The 18,977-nt window shown below is 39.4% G+C and overlaps 1 protein-coding gene across 7 annotated transcripts in view; it reads left to right on the top strand.

Moving 5' to 3' along the window:
* The window catches only part of tbxas1 (thromboxane A synthase 1), a 276,173-nt gene extending 257,264 nt beyond the window's left edge, over positions 1-18,909 (top strand). For all 7 annotated transcript variants that reach the window (XM_008110550.3, XM_008110549.3, XM_008110551.3 and 4 more), the window contains 4 exons: positions 15,373-15,461; positions 16,368-16,505; positions 17,225-17,387; positions 18,711-18,909. In XM_008110550.3, coding sequence (XP_008108757.1) covers positions 15,373-15,461; positions 16,368-16,505; positions 17,225-17,387; positions 18,711-18,785 — 465 coding nt within the window. In that variant the 3' untranslated portion in view covers positions 18,786-18,909. The remainder of the gene's footprint in view (positions 1-15,372; positions 15,462-16,367; positions 16,506-17,224; positions 17,388-18,710) is intronic.
* The last annotated feature ends 68 nt before the right edge of the window (positions 18,910-18,977 follow it).

Here is an 18,977-nt window from a genome sequence, read left to right as displayed (position 1 = left end):
ATTATTTATTTATCTATTTATTTGGAATAATTGTTGAAATTATAATTTAAGTAGAAGCTGAACGGCCATGTGTCGGGAGTGTTTTGATTATATTTTCCTGCATGACAGAAAGTTGGATTGGATGGTGCTTATGGTTTTGAGCCCAGTAAGTTATATATTTCTAGTCGTACTTTCCAAATGTTCATAGAGTAGAGTGGGGAGAGAAGGTAAACCTAAATATATTGTTAGATCTGTATTACATCTACAAGTTTCTGGTGATTCGTTGTCAAATTTTGGCTCTTAAAGCAGCATCCAGTTGATTCTAGCTTTTCTTGCTTAAGGTTGAAATGAAGAATATACAGTATAGGGTGATCAAGAATCATAGAATCATAGAGTTGTAGGAGATCACATGAGCCAATTAGTCCAACCCCCTGCCATGCATGAAAAGCACAATTAAAGCACCTCTGACAGATGGCCATCCAGCCTCTGTTTAAAAGCTTCCAAAGAAGGAGCCTACACTACACTCCAAGGTAGAGAGTTCCACTGCTGAACAGCTCTTACAGTCAGGAAGTTCTTCCTAATGTTCACATGGAATTCCCTTTCCTGTCATTTGAACCCATTGCTCCGAGTCTCGTCTCCAGGGCAGCAGAAAATAAGCCTGCTCCCTCTTCCTTATGATATATTTTCTAATATTTGTACATGGCTATCATGTCTCCCCTCAGCCATCTCTTCTGCAGGCTAAACATACCCAACTCTTTAAGCCACACCTCATTGAGCATATTTTCCAGACCTTTGATCATTTTAGTCACCCTTCTCTGAAAAGTGCAGCAGGTTAAACCACTGATCTGCTGAACTTGCTGACCAAAAGGTCGGTGGTTCGAATCTGGGAAGCGGGGTGAGCTCCCGCTATTAGCCCCAGCTTCTGCCAACCTAGCAATTCAAAAACATGCAAATGTGAGTAGATCAATAGGTACCAGTCTGACAAGAAGGTAACAGTGCTCCATGCAGTCACGCTGGCCACTTGACCTTGGAGGTGTCTATGAACAACACCGGCACTTCGGCTTAGAAATGGAGATGAGCACCATCCCCCAGAGTCGGACACAACTAGACCTAATGGCAGGGGAAAATCTTTCCCTTTCCCCTTTCCCCTTTCCCTCTCTGGACATGTTCCGGCTTGTCAATATCTTTATTTACTTGTAGTGCCCAGAATTGTCTGATCAAAGCAGAATAGAATAGAATCTAGTTATGTGTGAGAAGACTATGAATTCCAGTCTTTCATGGCACTAAAACAAATTCTGTTATAAAGTGTCCTTCAGACCCTAAGGCTTTGCTATTACCTTTGAGGCTGAGAGAATATGATTTGCCCAAGGTCGTCCAGTGGGTTTCCATATCCAAGCTAAGGTTTGAAGTCTGGACTCCAGAATCATAGTCCAATGCTCAAAAAGCCCAACCCTCAAAAGCCCTCAAAAACAAATGATGGTTGCATAATGCTTTAATTCTAAGTGTGTGTCTTTTGCATCAGGCTCCGGTTAGTGAATCCTGGGGTTGTAGTAAAAGAAAAAGAAAAAGAAAGAAAAAAACAAGTAAATAAATACCATGATCCTGAAATCTGCTCAACTGCCATGGAGTACTACAAGAAGTATTTCTTTCCTAACCCCCATTTTCTCTTAGGAGCCAGCTCTTCTGGGAATATCCTTGAGACCATGAAGAAATAATAATGGAGGGAGCACACATATACTGAGGGATGGAAATCTGCCAGGATATTTGAATTCCATAATGTCTGTTCTTTTTATATATATACAGTACATGTCTGTTTTGTAAGCTCTGAAAAGATGTTGTCAGCTTTTCCTCCCCTGGTATATGGGATTATGAAATTTTAATTATTATGTTTACATTCTAGCCGAAAGTGCTTTTATTGTGACCAGCAGGATTAAAGGCCAGAGGACAGGTTTGCTGGAGGAGGATAAACAAAATCAGGATAATGTTTCCTGCATGGCTCTTTTTAGACACCTCTTTTCTTCTCCAAGGGTGGTAAAGGTTTCCATGGTTCTGATGTAGTTACAGTGTAATTAGAGCTAACCAGCTGCCTGTGAAATAACCAAGTGTGTTTATCTATGCAATCGGAAACAAGGCATTGTAAAAGAGTAAATCATAAACAGATGGGCAGGCTGTCCTGGGCAGGTTGGAAAGGGGAGGAAAAGCAGGGAGGGAGAAAGCTCCAGCAGGGTGGGCACAAAGTCTGGGTCTTACAATCTTCATTATAGATCCTCGTGTGCAGAATCAAACCTAGTGCAACACTTGGTGTCACAGTAAACCAGTGCAAACTACATTGAGCAGAAAGAAGTGACAGTGGTCTGGTTGGGACAGCCATCCTTTCCCCCCAGCATGCAATCTTGGCAACAATCCAAGAGTCATACTGAACCTGTGATAAGAAGTAGTTTTTAAACTGAATTATGAAAGAAAGTATCAAATTATGCTGTTTCCTCCAGATGTTATCAGTTATATGGAGGGATATTGACAATTAACACCTTGGCAGTAGCCTAGCAAGGTGGTACAAGAGGAGTGACTACAATAATATTTTTGTGTGACTTGTGCTATATATGTAACCACAAGTGGCATAGTGGGTTAAACCGCTGAGCTGCTGAACTTGCTGACCACAAAGTCGGCGGTTCGAATCCGGGAGTGGGGTGAGCTCCCGCTGTTAGGCCCAGTTTTTGCTAACCTAGCAGTTCGAAAACATACCACTGTGAGTAGATCAATAGGTACCGCTCCAGCAGGAAGGTAACAGCACTCCATGCAGTCGTGCCGGCCACATGACTTTGGAGGCATCTGCGGACAACACCAGCTCTTCAGCTTAAAAATTGAGATGAGCACCAATGCGCAGAGTCAGACACAACTAGACTTAACATCAGGGGAAAACCTTTACCTTTACCTTTACCTAATGGGGAAAGGTCTTGTATATTTGGCACAGTGATATGGCACTAGGCAAACCTATAATGAAGACCTATTTTTCGGGCGTAATAGGTGACCCAAAGCTCTCCAGATATTTTGAATTACACTTTCCTGCAGAAGTCAGTGCTGAAAGATATGGAGAGCTGGAGTTCAAATGCATCTGGAAGTCCACAGGTTGCTTACACTTGATTTGGTGGATATTTATGGTGATGCACTGTGCATTCAGGAGTGAGTCTTCTGTCTGAAAAACATGGTTCCTTCCAATGGCTGGGACAAACTTAACTCATTTCATTGAACTTTCAGCCTTTTATACACTAAATCTCAAATCTTAGAAACTCAGGGGAGACCTGTTCACATACATGAGAACCTGAAGTCAGTCTTCCTGCTTTAAGCACCTGATGTAGGCAATCCTGGTTTTCCCTTCATGTAAGACAGATACAATATCTACTTTGTAATTCGTAATGACATGAGCATAGTGAGGACTATTAATTATATGCATCTCTATCAAATGCTTTTGAGTACCTGAGACAAAAGATGCTATACAAAAATGAAGTGGTATAAAATGACATAGTGAGGTACCACAAAAATGTTTTAAGAATGCATTCTGAGAAGGAGGTTTTCCCCACACTGAAGTAAATAATAATTATCTCCTGGGAAGAAGAGTTCAAGCTGATTTTCTTTCTGTTAATAAAGAAAATGCTTGCTTTCATATTCTAAGAAATCTAATCTGTATATATTTATATACCTTCTCATACTCAAATAAAGTAAATCTGCATTTTTACCTACCTGTTTACAATAACTGTTGGTAGAGTGCATACTTGGCATGCCATTGGTTTTAGATGCAATTTGTAACATCTCAACTGAAAAGGATCTCTTGGCCTGTACTGCAGAGGCGATAAACTCTACCAGGTTTATACATGCTGAGAACCAATTCAAAATACTTTGTTTTATGAAGCAAAGAAGATGGCACCTACATGCCTAATTTCATCCCACATACATAAATCTAGTGGACTTCAGCTCTGACCACAGAACACCAGTATCTTCATCTACATTTGAGGCCAGCAGGTGTGTATGGGATAAGATATCTTTTTATTCAGTTAAGTCTTTGCCCTAGAGGGCCTAGAAAATTCCTAGGGAGGTATCCTAAGTTACACATCATAGAATTGCCTGGAAGATCTAAAAAGTTCTTAGAGAATACTTTTTTTTTTCAAATTTGGGCAAGTGACAGCACAGGTTCGGGTCACACAAAAATAGGGATTGAACTATATTGCAATATATTTAAATACATCTTGATATTCTATCATAATGTTTTCTATTTCTTTATCTTTTGAAAATGTCAAAATGCATCTTGAATGTTTGTGTTTGGAGACAAGCAAGATGTAAATCAAAGAAAGAAAGAAAAAAGAATAAAATGATATTGGACAATTTAATGCTGAAAATTTGATGAAACATACATAAGAATTAGTGCATACAAAACTAAATGGGAACTTAGTTTTGGGGAAAGTCACCTGTAGCCCCATCCTGACCTTTTGTCAGCATAGCTAAAATTTAGCTGAGACAAGCATAGGATTCAGTGCTGAATTTTACCTATTTCAGTTGCATCATTTTAATGGTTAACCAAATGATGGCCTCGCTGCCAGCAGTAGTACATCTAAATAGTTCATTCTGAAACACAGATATTTCTACACTCAATGAAACATATTCTGACACTGAAATGTGACATGGGATATGCCTACACTGTCACACAACATCTTCTTTCAAACATGACCCCTCTCCCACCGCATTCAACACATACTAGCAAAGGTATGAGAGTTCGTGATGAAACCTGACGGTTTTGTGTCAGCCTGAGAAGCACCAATTGCATTTAGGACACATCATCATCAGGAACACACAACAGTGTGAAACAATATCTCTGTACTAGCAGGGAAAATTGTGGCATCCCTCAATGTCTCAAGACTCTCCAACTTTCCTGTTTTTCTGACAAAAAAACAGCAAATAGCTTCTCCTAGAAGCTTTTAGGACTTGCAGTTCATATTTTAAATAGGTTGTAGGGCCTCCACTCCTTTGAAAAAACTCATGTTTCAATAGCCGATGGATTTTTGGCATTTTGGGCCATCTGTGTAGTTCCCAAAGGGCTCTGCAGTCAGGAACAACATATAGCAGGTCTCTTCCCTACCATATCCATTGTGTGAGAACTTTCCAGACATGCCCAGGTCTAGAAATAAATTGGAAGTCTCAGTGCTGACCTTTGTGAGAAGTAAGTAGCAATGCCTGATGAAACTCCATGGTAAAATGTTGGATCATGACTCTGATAAGGAGCTGCAATGGCACAATGGGTTTAACCCTTGTGCCGGATGAACTGCTGACCTGAAGGTTGGGTTGCTGACCTGAAGGATGCCTGTTTGACTCTGTGAGATGGGGTAAGCTCCCGTCTGTCAGCTCTAGGTTGCAGGGACTTGAGAGAAACCTCCCAGTTATCACATTTGGGCAACGTTTCTGTAGACGGCCAGTTCTCTCACACCAAAAGTGACTTGCAGTATGTTCTCAAGTCACTTCTGACATGATAAAAATGACTCTGATGAACAGAATTCAAGTTTTCATTCAACCAGAAAGGTTTTTGAGTAACAGTGGCTAGTACCACCACTGCCACCATTATTTACTTTCTGCAATCTATCTCACATGGGTTATTTGAGGTTAATAATCCCGAGGAAGAATTCTGAGCTGTCTGAAGGAACAGTGGACTAAAATGTAAATTTAAAAGAGAAGACAAGTTTCAACACATCCTGCATACTTCAAAATTTGACTCAGTTCATGAGAAAAGCTATCTCATGACCTAAATCATTGTTAGATTCCATGATAGCTTGAGGTTGTAGAACGAATAGCAATATGTGAAGCAAATCAGTCCTGCAATTTTGGTTCTCAGTGCCAGTCCCATCATCAAGTGCATAAGGTCTTCTAGTCTATATGCTTTTCTAAATTAGATGTGAGAGTAAAGAAGCATCTCACAAGATGCAACGCGTTCAGTTCTACTTTCTACTACTTCATTCGACTTTGATTTTTGCTCAAGCATCAGTATAAAGTTATACACACTTTCTTGGCAGAGCTCATAACACATGCCTATAGAACAGTGGTCCTCAACCAGTGGGTCCCCAGGTGTTTTGGCTTACAACTCCCAGAAATCCCAGCCAGTTTACCAGCTCTTAGGATTTCTGGGAGTTGCAGGCCAAAACATCTGGGGACCCACAGGTTGAGAACCACTTCTATAGAAGAATTTGTCTTCTGCAAGAGATCTAGAGGATTGTACTATGCTGGAGTTATGTGGATGGGCCACAGTCATTACTCTGTGTTTGAATACAACATGTAGTACAACCTCAGTATCCACGGGAAATATGTTCCCAGACTTTGTGCGGATACATGAAGATAATAGCAGATAATAGCAAAGGAATAACTACTGGCCGTAGAATACCTTGCTGGTGGGCCTTGAAAATGCCTAGAGAATTTTTTGAAACTGCAGATATGAGAGTCAGGTTGTACTGTGCCTTCTATAATTTCATTCTACTGTATTATGCCTTGCATAATAATGATAGCAGAATATATCACTTTTATGGCAAGAACAAGCACATCAGAACATAAATGATATTTGTATTTAATCTGAGTGCATGCCGATACAAAAGTTTGGACTGTATCATTGATATCTTATCCTCCATGCTCTCTTTGTGAATTCTATTACATGTAGAATTGGGCTTTCAAAGTTACTTAATATGAATAAACCCTCAATTCCGCTTCAAAGCCAGGCTCCCCATTGAGGGTGTGCATTCCTGCATTCTGAACGGATGTGACGGCCACTTTTTCTTCCCACCTCCGTCTCTGGAGCAGGCAAAGCCAGGTAGATGAAAAAGGGTTGAAAGAGAACTCTGTTCAAAATCCATATGAAAATCTTTGTTAAGGCGGGGAGGCCGAAGACTCACACTGGTGCTGATGTTTTTAAAAAAAATATAAACACAAACCTGAGGAAATGAACATTTGATTAAACTAAACACATGAGCCTTTTATATCCACAGGCCTTAATTTAAAGCACTGTCACCTTTTTGCTGCAAATGCCAGCTGGAGGAGAAATGATTTAAATTTATCATCTGAGTTATAAGTGATAACACAAATGCCTACCAAAATGGGAGAGATGGCAGAAGACTTGACGTTTCCTTATTTCAGAACATCTGCAGTTACTGCTACTACATATTTCCATGGCCAGCATGATGAAGTTGGAAATAAACCAAAATGCAAAAAAGGTGTGATACTAAGCTGCCATGAAATTCTTTGGACAGACCTACTCGGTCTTGTTTTCTTTTGTTTTGCTATTATCCTCCATAAAGGATATTGAGCTGCTTCGAGTCTTCTTACTATATTAATGCCTTCTGGTTTACCTTTGCTCTCTCATTCAGAATTTTCTGCAAGCCAAGTATACTTCCTGTGCATGGCAGAAAAATATAAGAGAGATATTTTAAAATGACAATAATAATGTATCTATCTATCTGTCTTGAAATGACTTTTTGATGAGAGAATTTGCTTTTAAAGATAAAAAAAAACTATGGCACAGTAAAATTAAGGAGGAAAAAACTTAGCATTTCTTTTATTGCAAGGGCAGTGTTAATCATTAACTGCCTAGAATTTGCCATGGAAAGGTAAAGAAATGTGTAAAACTGAGGAGCAAAAATGTGGTCCAATATACTTATACAGTAGAGTGTCACTTATCCATGACTCGCTTATCCAACGTTCTGGATTATCCAACACATTTTTGTAGTCAATGTTTTCAATACATCATGATATTTTGGTGCTAAATTCGTAAATACAGTAATTACTACATAGCATTACTGTGTATTGAACTACTTTTTCTGTCAAATTTGTTGTATAACATGATGTTTTGGTGCTTAATTTGTAAAATCATAACCTAATTTTATGTTTAATAGGCTTTTCCTTAATCTCTCCTTATTATCCAACATATTCGCTTAGCCAACAATCTGCCGGCCCGTTTACGTTGGATAAGCGAGACTCTATCTAGTTAATACTCCTAATGCTCCCAAGTAAGTAGAGAATATGCCCAAGGCTAAAGTCTTCAATTGTATTCAGTAGGGATGACAGTGCAAAGTATTGTGCAGGTGTCCATACAGTTAGGCAGCATATCTTACAATTAAAACAGTTTTTATATATAAAAATCCACCTGAGGCACTTTTTCTTTCAACAATGGCCTTTTTTTTTTCTTTTTTCCCTCTCCCGATCCCATTGTCTCACCATTTCTTTGATATACTGGCTCTTCGAGACTGTAGCTCATAGCCAGAAAGAGATGAGTAGAAAGAGTGCCTGCACGGGCTTCTGTGCCTTTGCAATGGACAGAACAGGATGCTGTACTGTTTCTTTATCTATTCTGTGCTGCATTTTCCCTAGGGGGTCACCTGTTCCATTTTTACCAAGTTTAGGATTGTTTTCCTTTGGGGAGAAGTTTGAGGCAAAGAAAGAGTTGGGTAGTTTCTATCTTTTCTCTGTCCTGTTAGCATTTTGCTATCTTCTTCACGCAGTGGTCCTACCATTCCTTGTTCTTTCTTTTCTTTCTTCTTTTTCTTTCTTCTTTTTCTTTTGTCCCGCTTGATGGTGAGGTTCACTTTACTGGTTTGATGGCTCCATTTCAACCAGTTGAGCGCCTGATCAGGATGTATGCCAGCAGCCTTATAACAACAACAACAACAACAACAACAACAACAACTTTATTTTTGTACCCCACCTCAATCTCCCTGAAGGGACTCGGGACAGCTTACATGGGGATGAGCCCAAACAACATTGTTAAGTATATACATAGTACATAGCAATACATACACAATAACATAAAACAAAATAAAACAAGAGCATTATAACAAAATATAAAACAACCATCAAACCAACCAGTAACCTGAAATAACTGTCAGTTCCTGGGCATGAGTGGACGGACTGGTGCAAATCAGTTTTGAGGATACGGCTAATAGATAAAGTGCATAATCAACAGCAGAGTTTGGGGTGGAGGACAATGTGCAATGGAACATAATATCTTTGAGTAGAGAATAGTAATAATTCAGATCGTTGTGCAACATGTCCAGCCAGCATTGCTTCGGCCATCTCTTTGGCCTCTTGCCAGGCACTTCTAAATCAAGGGCAATCTTGTGACTGGACTCATCTTTACTATGAACATAACTTAAAAAAGCCCTTGTATTGTTTTAACCTCTTTAGCAACCTTAAGCTTATTTGGCATCTCAATTTTTTCAATTGTCTCCCTACATATACTGGCTATTCATTTAATATCTTGTTGGTGATATCTCCTTTTCTCATTTCTTGCATATGCTCTTTTTAAACTCTTAGATTGGTTGAAAGTTCATTAATCATCCATCCTGGTTTCTTAGATCTCTTCCTTTTTCCTCCTCCCTTCTGTTTTTAGTATTCCTGACCATGAGATCACACCCAATATTTCCCTATATTTATTGAAATCAGCTTTCTTAAAGTCTAGAACATGGGTCTTACTATGATTGATTTTCCTTTTTCACTGTGTAACAAATCCCAGCAGAATGTGATAACTTCCAGTTAAGTATGTTGCCATTTCCAGCCCATTTACCGGGTTAGCAGTGTTGGTGAAGATTAGATCTAAAATAACTGGTCCCCTTGTTGCCTCTTCTGTCTTCTGGATAATGAAATCAGGTTTCAGTGATGTTTATTATATCATAATTTCTTTGCTGTGTTAAGAGTTTAAGTTCATCTTGTTTATTTCTCATGCTCTGCTGCATTAGTGCAGAGACATCTAAGACCATGGGTCATTCCCTCTAGTGCCAGTCTGAAGTAGGATCTCAGGCACAGTCTTGAGTCTCGATATTAGGAGAAAGGTAGTGCAACAAGTAAGGAACTAAATAAATAAAATGCCCACAGTCCCCAGAATACCATCCCAGGGACCACAAGACTGTGCTTTTAAAGTGTAATGTTGAGATAGATGAAAAACATGACCTCACGATCATGGAAAAAAACAAAATATGGATTGTCGATGCTGCAGTTCCAGGTGACAGCAGAATTGATGAGAAGCAACAGGAAAAGCTTACACGATACAAGGATTTAAAGTTCAAACTGCAAAGACTCTGGCACATGCTAGTAAAGGTGGTCCCAGTGGTGATTGGAACACTGGGTGCAGTGCCTAAGGACCTTGGACAGCACTTAAAAACAATTGGCACTGACAAAATTACCATCTGTCAGCTGCAAGATGCCACCCTATTCATCTGCACGCATTATACGCTGATACATCACATAGTCCTAGACACTTGGGAAGTGTCTGATGTCTCACCCAAACAACAGCCAGCATACTGAACTGGTTTGCTGTGTACTAATCTTGTTGTTGTGTATCTTTTTTCTTCTTCTTCTTCTTCTTCTTATTATTCTTATTATTATTCTTATTATTATTATTATTATTATTATTATTATTATTATTATTATTATTATGTTTCTTACCTGCCTCACCTCATGGCTCAAGGTGGGTCATGTTTAAAACTAACTGGATAGGTCTGCCAGAAAAGATAGGTCTTTCAATAGATCTTAAATTCTGACAGCTCACTTAGCTGTCAGAGCTCTTCTGGCAGGTAACTCTATAGTCATGGGGCAGCCAATGAAAAGGTCCTCTGGGTGACAATCAGTTGGGTTCTGTGTACCAGCAAATAAAATGCATTGGTTCTTTTAGCTACATAATAAAGACCAACATCTTCCAACATTTTGAGATATGTCTGCTGGTTTTCTTGTCGATGATTTCTGTCTCACTAACCTTAGTACTTAGTTTGCTAATAGATATTGTTAATCTATCAGTACAGACCTGCATCCCATTTGTTATGCTATTGCAACTTATGATCACAGCTGTGCCATTCTTAGGGGAGAAGCGGAGATTTCACTAAGTAGATCTAGCATGGCTGTTGTGCAATGATCCTGATTCACAATATGTTCTGATGTATGGATGCCCTGTCTTATGTAATGGGATATTTTATGTGTGATGCCCTATTGCGCATCATTGCAGTTTACTACCATAGTTATGTACTATGTTACCAACATAGGTCTATCTTCGTAAAGATATGCCCCATAGCCTCTGATGCAGGATCTCAGGCATAGTTTCTCTGTAGTCTTAATAGACACATATTCAGATTGAGGAAGCAACCGTAAAAATGGTTTTGTGTGAAAATTGCCCAGAATTCTGGCTTACCTGAAACCCTTGCATTTATTTACAATTCTACTTGGAAAATCGTGCAGGGAAATGCCTGTAATATTGCCCAACATTAGCAGATTTCCTTGACCTCTGTAGGGCTGAGTACAAAATAGAGCTGGATCTAGTTTTGTTGGTAGATTATCCTGCTCCTAGAAACTGGCAAAGGTCAGACATCTTGACTTCATTCTTTGATCTCTCAGTAGACTTTCATCTGTGTGATCAAGGAAAGTTGCTGACATTTTTGCAGACTCTGGCTGCAGTAAATGTGGAAGTCTTTCATAAACACAATGGAGTTAATGTCCTTACTTTGCTGGACTTCATTCATTACTGCAATTAAGAGATATTTTTTTCGTGTCAGGAGCAACTTGAGTTGCTTCTGGAGTGAGAGAATTGGCCATCTGCAAGATCACAAATATTAAAATGTTATAGAAAAACATCTGGGATTCTGCTTTCTTCAACTGCTCTGAATCAAGAGTAAGATTTATAAACAAATATATAGGCCAAAATCCTATATCATGTTTGCATATACAGTAGAGTCTCACTTATCCAACACTCGCTTATCCAACGTTCTGGATTATCCAACGCATTTTTGTAGTCAATGTTTTCAATATATCGTGATATTTTGGTGCTGAATTTGCAAATACAGTAATTACTACATAGCATTACTGCGTATTGAACTATTTTTTCTGTCAAATTTGTTGTGTAACATGATGTTTTGGTGCTTCATTTGTAAAATCATAACCTAATTTGATGTTCAATAGGCTTTTCCTTAATGCCTCCTTATTATCCAACATATTCGCTTATCCAACATTCTGCCGGCCCATTTAGGTTGGATAAGTGAGACTCTACTGTAGTATAAATCTCAAGTTGTTTCAAAATAGTTACAATACAACACACTACTGAATACAGTGTTCCCTCACTACTTCGCAGTTCATTTTTCCCAGATTTGCTGTTTTGTGGTTTTTCAATGAACTCTAAAAGACTATTATAAAGCATAAAAAATTACAATTTACAGCCTAAGGAAGGGAGGAAGGAGAAGCCAAAGGGAGAGAAAAGGAGCCCAAGCTCAATGGGAGGAGAAGGAGGCGATTTATCAACACATGATTGGTTGATAAAGACTTAAAATAGTGTATAACTACTAAAACGATGTATAAATATTAAAATAAATATAGCATCCCTACTTCGCAGATTTTCACTTATTGTGGTTTGTCCTGGAACCTAACCACCACAATAAGTGAGGGAACAGTGTACTAACATTATTCAACAATTTGTTTATTGCTCAGTAAGTGTCCTTTTTGTGCAATGTGGAAAGCACTGTGACTGTTTTTGCAATTCAGTAAACATTGAAGAGGGAGCCCACAATGGTGCAGCAGGTTAAACCACTGAGCTACTGAACTTGCTGACCAAAAGGTTGGCAGTTCAAATCTGAGGAGTGGGGTGAGCTGCTGTCAGTCCCAGATTCTGACAATCTAGCAGTTCAAAAACATGCAAATGCAAGTAGATGAATAGATACCGCTTCACCTGGAAGGTAACGGCACTCCATGAAGTCATGCCAGTCACATGACCTTGGAGGTGTCTATGGACAATGCTGGCTCTTCGGCTTAGAAATGGAGATGGGCACCAACCCCCAGAGTCAGACACAACTAGACTTAAGGTCAGGGGGAAACCTTTACCTTTACCTAAACATTGACGGTGGTGACTAATGTTTCACATTGTCCAAGACTGTGCAACTGCATAGCTGGGATCTTTTTTGTTTGTCCCAACTAGAGAAGATCTATTGAGTGAATTATTGAGGAATGAGTCTACAAGAAGGCAAATCCAAATGATTCAATAACTCTACTCTGGTTGAGTCTAAGAATAGAATTTAGTCCTGTGTGAAATAAAAGGCCTTGCAGGACTCCACTTATGTAACCATGAACGGACTACATCCTTTACGTAACATATCCTAATGTACAAGCACAAGTTGAATGTACACATGGATATGACATCAAAGGGATTCTGGCTTTATCCTGGATAAAATTTCATAACTCTCTTTCTCTTGTTATTATTATTCTCCCTCCATAAAATTGGCCTGATGTTCAGAACTGATGGAAGGGACTCTGGATTGTTTGAGACAAAAAGTAATGATGGAACTAGCATCCACTTTGTAACTTTCTTGTATAGTAAGTTAGGGTTTTTGAACCAGGATTGGGGAGCAGTGGCAACGGATGGCTCTGATACCAGCCCTGCAATGAATCTGCTCTGGATTTTAGCCCAAACATGAAGGAGCTACCAAAGGTTATGAAGCCTGCCATTATTTGGAGCCTGTGGAGCTTGGCAGAGCAACTTTTAGGCTCAAGGGCTTTGCCTTTTCTTCACTTTAAACTTTGTATTTGGTTGCCTGACTAGTATTCCAGAAATTGGGGAGGGGGGAATAGTTAGCTGTCTCTTCAAGAAATAGGTGATAGGACAGAGGGAGCCCAGAACCATCTGTCAATAGCCTTTGATGTCATGGGAAGAAGCAGTTGTGAAACACCTGGGAGCAAACCACTGCACAAGAGGGTACTGGATATACCTCCTTACACTTACATTGTCCCTGGTTGTGTATGTGCACTCAAGTCACCTTACAGTAGCCCCATTAATTTAACAGAGGTTTCTTAGACAGGGAATATTCAGAGGTGAGTTGCCAGTTCCTTCCTCTGAAATATAGCCCATTCATTGGCAGTCTCCCATCCAAGTACTAACCAGAGCTGACCCTGCTACTTTCCATGATCAGATGGCATCTGGTGCCTTTAGGGTAGTTAGGCCACGCAGAATGGCTATTTATACCAATGTAATTCCATCCAGAGGGTCCTAGCTAGAGTCCCACTATTTCCTATTCTTGTTCTTAGTGACAAGAAGAAAAAGATAGAGGGAGACACATGTGTCAGTGTCATCTCTGCAGTCCCTTTTACTCTTCTCTTAATAAAGTACCATTTTTCTTCTGATCGCTTTTCTTGAAAAATATAATGTGTGTGTGAAAAGATCAGTACTAGCTGCATGGATGCCAGAGGCACAAGTGAAGAAAGGAGTCTGGTTCCTGCGATTAAGCCACAGTCTTCCCAGATCTTTATAGAATGTTTGGCTAATCTGAGCATAAAGTGCTTTTTGTAGCAGTTCATTCCATGTGATTTTTACTAGAATAGCGCTGTCTATTAAATTTACAAAAGGACCCTGCTTTAGTCTTTAGGTTCTTACATGCAGTTTTGCTGCCCTCATATGGATAGACTGAGTAATCATTGGTCCACAAATCAATCCTAACTTTCCAGGGCCAACCAAAAATGCACACACATTATGCAAGGTACACTGGCATCTTCATCAGGAATAAATAATATCTTGGAAAAATGTAGGTCTGTGATTCTCTCTAACATCATCATCATCATCATCATTGAAGAAAGGGTCTGTGACTCTTAACACTGTCATTTTTGAGATTTAAAAAATGACAATGTTGGAATCATAGACCTACATTTTGTTAAGATGTTATCTTTGTTGTTGTCAGTTAAGATAGTATGGAGGGATATCAATACAGACAGGACATAACCCTTACATGTCCATGTTGGCAATGGAAGATAAATAGTCATAGAATCCAGGCAATAAAATATCTCCTGGATGTTTTATGCATGGCCAACATGGCTACCCCAGATATGTTCATTGATGCTCAAAATTCAAAAGATAGAAAGAACATAAGACTTATGCCTTGGGCCTTCAGTGATAGAAAAATGGACAGGAAAAAATCAATGCAAAGTGATGTAAGAAAACAAAATGGTATTCTTGAGGATGGTGTTGGCACCCTGGTATTTGTAATTTTTCTTCTAGGAGGAACTTGATTGATCTCCATATTCAGATCCACAATTGCATAATCATCATTCTTTTTTTCTCCTCCCCAGATCCCATTCTTTGGTTTCTTAATTTGTAAGACTGGCAGCAGTGTGCTATTGTGGAAAACCTTTTTGTTAAGCAGCTGAATGCTACTTTCTGTTCTCAGCTATTTGCTTGTTTTTTGCTTTTTTCATATCATGGTTTTATGATCCTTCATTAAATTCTTGAGAGTTCTGTCAAAATAATAATAATAATAATAATAATAATAATAATAATAATAATAATAATAATGCAGTTCCCCACCTACTTTCTTAGGAACTTATTAAATAAAATTTATTTCTAATTTCTCACCCAAGGACTTTCCTGATTACAAAAACATCCATGAGCTTCCGTATTTGGATATGGTGATAGCAGAAACTCTCCGTATGTATCCACCTGCATTCAGGTTAGTAGAAATATCGGCTTTGAAGATAGATTTTTGTTCGACTATTACAGGGTATGTACACCGACATGGACTATGAATATGGCTCTTCTCTCAATCTAATATGGTGACTGGATGGCCATTGTTGTTACTGATTTCATCCATCGGTTTTGATCCAGAAGGGCCCTCCAAGGCAGCTAAGAGCAAGTAGTATAACACAGGGACCTTATGGCTTCCTGGCCTGGCCAGCATATACCATTGCTTGGTGATTGGACAACTAGATGCAGTACTGACATAAATGAAAAGTAATGGAAAGGAGATGCCTAGTATACAAACAAGCCCTGGCACTTATTGACCAGATGGCTGTAAGACAAGGGCTGCAAGTCTTTATTGAAAAGAGTATCTAGAGACTTTGGCTATCATTCTTTTAAGCAGTTGTGATATTCAAAACTAGGCTTATGACTTTGTAACCTTTTCCTATTCACATTTAGGATTATGGCACTATTGCCACATTTGCAACTCCCCACTAAACCTACCTTAAACTCTAGGCAGCCCCAACACCAAAGATAGTTCTCGAGTGGGTTCTAGCATTTGCTAGTCACACTGCTGCTCATTGTCAGGATGATCATCCTTTACTGTCCCTCTGAAGAGCATGGCAGAACTCTATCCTTGGTAGAGTCACCTAGATTTGAGTTGTGTGTGTATCTCAGCCTTTATCTCAGGATCTCAGCCTTTATTTTTATTGATTACTCTGCTTTTCTATATGCCATTTTCCTTGGTTGTAAGGTTTGGTTTTCAGACACTATATGCAGAAATTATCCTTTAAGACAGAAAAACAAAACAATCTGAAATACTAACAAAGCAGCAACAAGCAGCAGTTTAGAAGAGGTGGGACTGTATTGCTGAAACACACCATCTTGCCTCTCATAGGTTCACCCGGGAAGCAGCCAAAGACTGTTTGGTTTTGAAACAACATATACCTGCTGGTGCTGTAGTAGAAGTTGCTGTTGGTCACCTCCATTACAATCCAAAAATCTGGCCAGAACCTCATAAGTTTATCCCTGAGAGGTAGGTGGAGTGCTGCTTTCCCTTTGTTATCAATGTTAAAATAATTATTCGATCTGGCTAAACAGAAAGAGTGCATAAACTGGAAGTGTGATATTTAAATCAATATGTTATCCAGTGTACAATGATATTGACATTTCTTTATGTCCTTTCCAACTTACTACACTATGGTCTTAAATACCCAAAAGATATCAGATTTTGTCTATTCTTGGAAGCAAAGTAGGGTCAGCCATATTTAGGACTTGGATGGGAAACTGCCAAAGAATACCAAGTGCTATAGGCAGTATTTTCAGAGGTTAAACCACCTTTGAATATTCCTTACTAAACCCTCAGAAAATCCTCTGAAATGCATGTCGCTGTAAGTCAGTAGACGACGAAGATACACACGCACACACACAACACTACACTACACTATGACATTATTTTCGAATGGATGCTAATTGTCAGAAACCAGATCTGCACCCAGAAGAAAACGGGTCTATTTTTGCCAGTATGTAATTGTTACCTTGCATGAATATTTTTCTTGTGCTTGGTGTCCCATTAGGCCTCTCACTTTCCATTGAAACTAGGAGGAGCTAGATAGTATGCAATTTAGCCACTAGGTAAAATCTAATGTATGCTTCACAATCTGTTGAAGCAGATGCCTGTCTGTTGCTGACCCATATATTTGTCAAAAGAAAGGGCCATTTCTCATGCTGCTTTTTAATCTCCCTACTTAACAGGTTTACTACTGAAGCCAAGCAGCAGCGCAATCCCTTCTCTTATCTCCCCTTTGGAGCTGGACCTCGCAGCTGCATTGGCCTGAAGCTGGCTTTGATGGAAGTAAAGATAACACTTCTAAGAATTCTTCAGAAGTTCAAGTTCCAAACTTGCCCCGAGACCCAGGTTTGTACTTCTGCTGTTTTCTTTAAGCCACACTTTCCAGTTTACAGGGTAGCCATGGAGAGGGATTATTTAAAAATAGCCTTTGATAGCAATTTTGACTCTGATAGATCTGTGCAGGAATTTATCCTATGGTTAAATCATTCCCACTTCAACATTAAAAGGGGGAGACATTTGCATTTTTGTTTCCTAGCCCGGGGATTTCATGCTTTCCAGCTTTTTGAACATATTTTCCCCAATTATCATGGCTAATGAGGAATTCCTGTCCATTCCTGCCATGGTCCAGTTGCATGTTATAAAGCATGGAGCCCCCAGTGGCGCAATGGATTAAACCCAGGACTGCTGAGCAATAGGTCGGTGGTTCAAATCCGGGGAGAGCAGGTGAGCTCCCTCTGTCAGCTACAGCTCCCCATGTGGGGACATGAGAGAAGTTTCCCACAAGGATGGTAAAACATCAAACATCTGGGTGTCCCCTAGATATCATCCTTGCAGATGGCCAATTCTCTCACACCAGAAGCGACTTGCAGTTTCTCACGTCGCTCCTGACACGGAAAAAAATACTATAAAGCAGGCCTTAACAACCTGTGATCCTCCAGGTGTATTGGACATCAGCTCCCAGAATTCCTGACATCCCCATCTTGGAGCTACCTAGATGTTTTGAATGCATTTCTTAGCATGACTTAGCTAATATGGCCAGTTGTGAAAGGGCATGGAAGCCGAAATCCAAAACACTTGGTCAGCACTAGGTTGGGAAAGGTTGATCTAGGTCAGGGGTCTCAAACCTGCACATGCAGCCCTCCAAAGGTATTTACCTGACCTCTGCTCTAAACTTTAGACTTAAGATTGCCCTAAGTCTGAACCGACTTGAAGGTACACAACAGCAGCAATCCTAATTCATTTGACAAAAGCAGTCCCACACTTCCCACTGAAATATTGGTAAATGAATGTTGGTTAAAATTGTTCTTCCTTTTAAAACACTGCATTGTTCTTTTAGGCATTATGCATTCATGCTGTATGATGTGTGGTCGTGATCTCAGATGAACTGGGAATAGATCTTAGAACACATCCAACAAAGACACTGCATGGGAAAATTGATAGATAAGCTAGTCTTTTCACCATTACCCAACCATTATGTGCTACCAGGAATTTTTATGTCCTTTCTCCAGTTGATATTTTTTTAACAAATTTTCTCTCCACCTAAAAACTCCTCCAAATCCTGAGATGGGAAAGGTCAGGTTGAATATTTGCATCTCTTCAATAAATGTTGATATCTCCTACTGATATTTAACTTCACGTTGTATTCCATTTCTGTTCTGCCCTACCCAGATTCCTTTGCAGTTGAAATCTCAAGGCACGCTAGGACCTCTGAATGGTATCTACATCAAGATGGTTTCTCGATAGAAGAAAATCACCACTCACTGTGCCTTCCAAAAAGACAACATCTTACTGTGCCGTGTTGCCTCTAATTGTGCTGAGAAAATATACAAGTCTCTTTTTTCCAATAAAAGATTATTGATTAAAAGTTCAGTGTTTTTTAGGATTTGAAGAATTCTTGTTTGCCACTTCATATTCACATAAAATGTCAAAAGCAGC

This window comes from Anolis carolinensis, chromosome 5 (genome assembly GCF_035594765.1).
Source record: "Anolis carolinensis isolate JA03-04 chromosome 5, rAnoCar3.1.pri, whole genome shotgun sequence".
In the NCBI taxonomy this organism is placed as follows: Eukaryota; Metazoa; Chordata; class Lepidosauria; order Squamata; family Dactyloidae; genus Anolis; species Anolis carolinensis.
The sequence above is the reverse complement of the archived record's forward strand: the minus strand, read 5'-3'. Positions and strand labels throughout refer to the sequence as shown.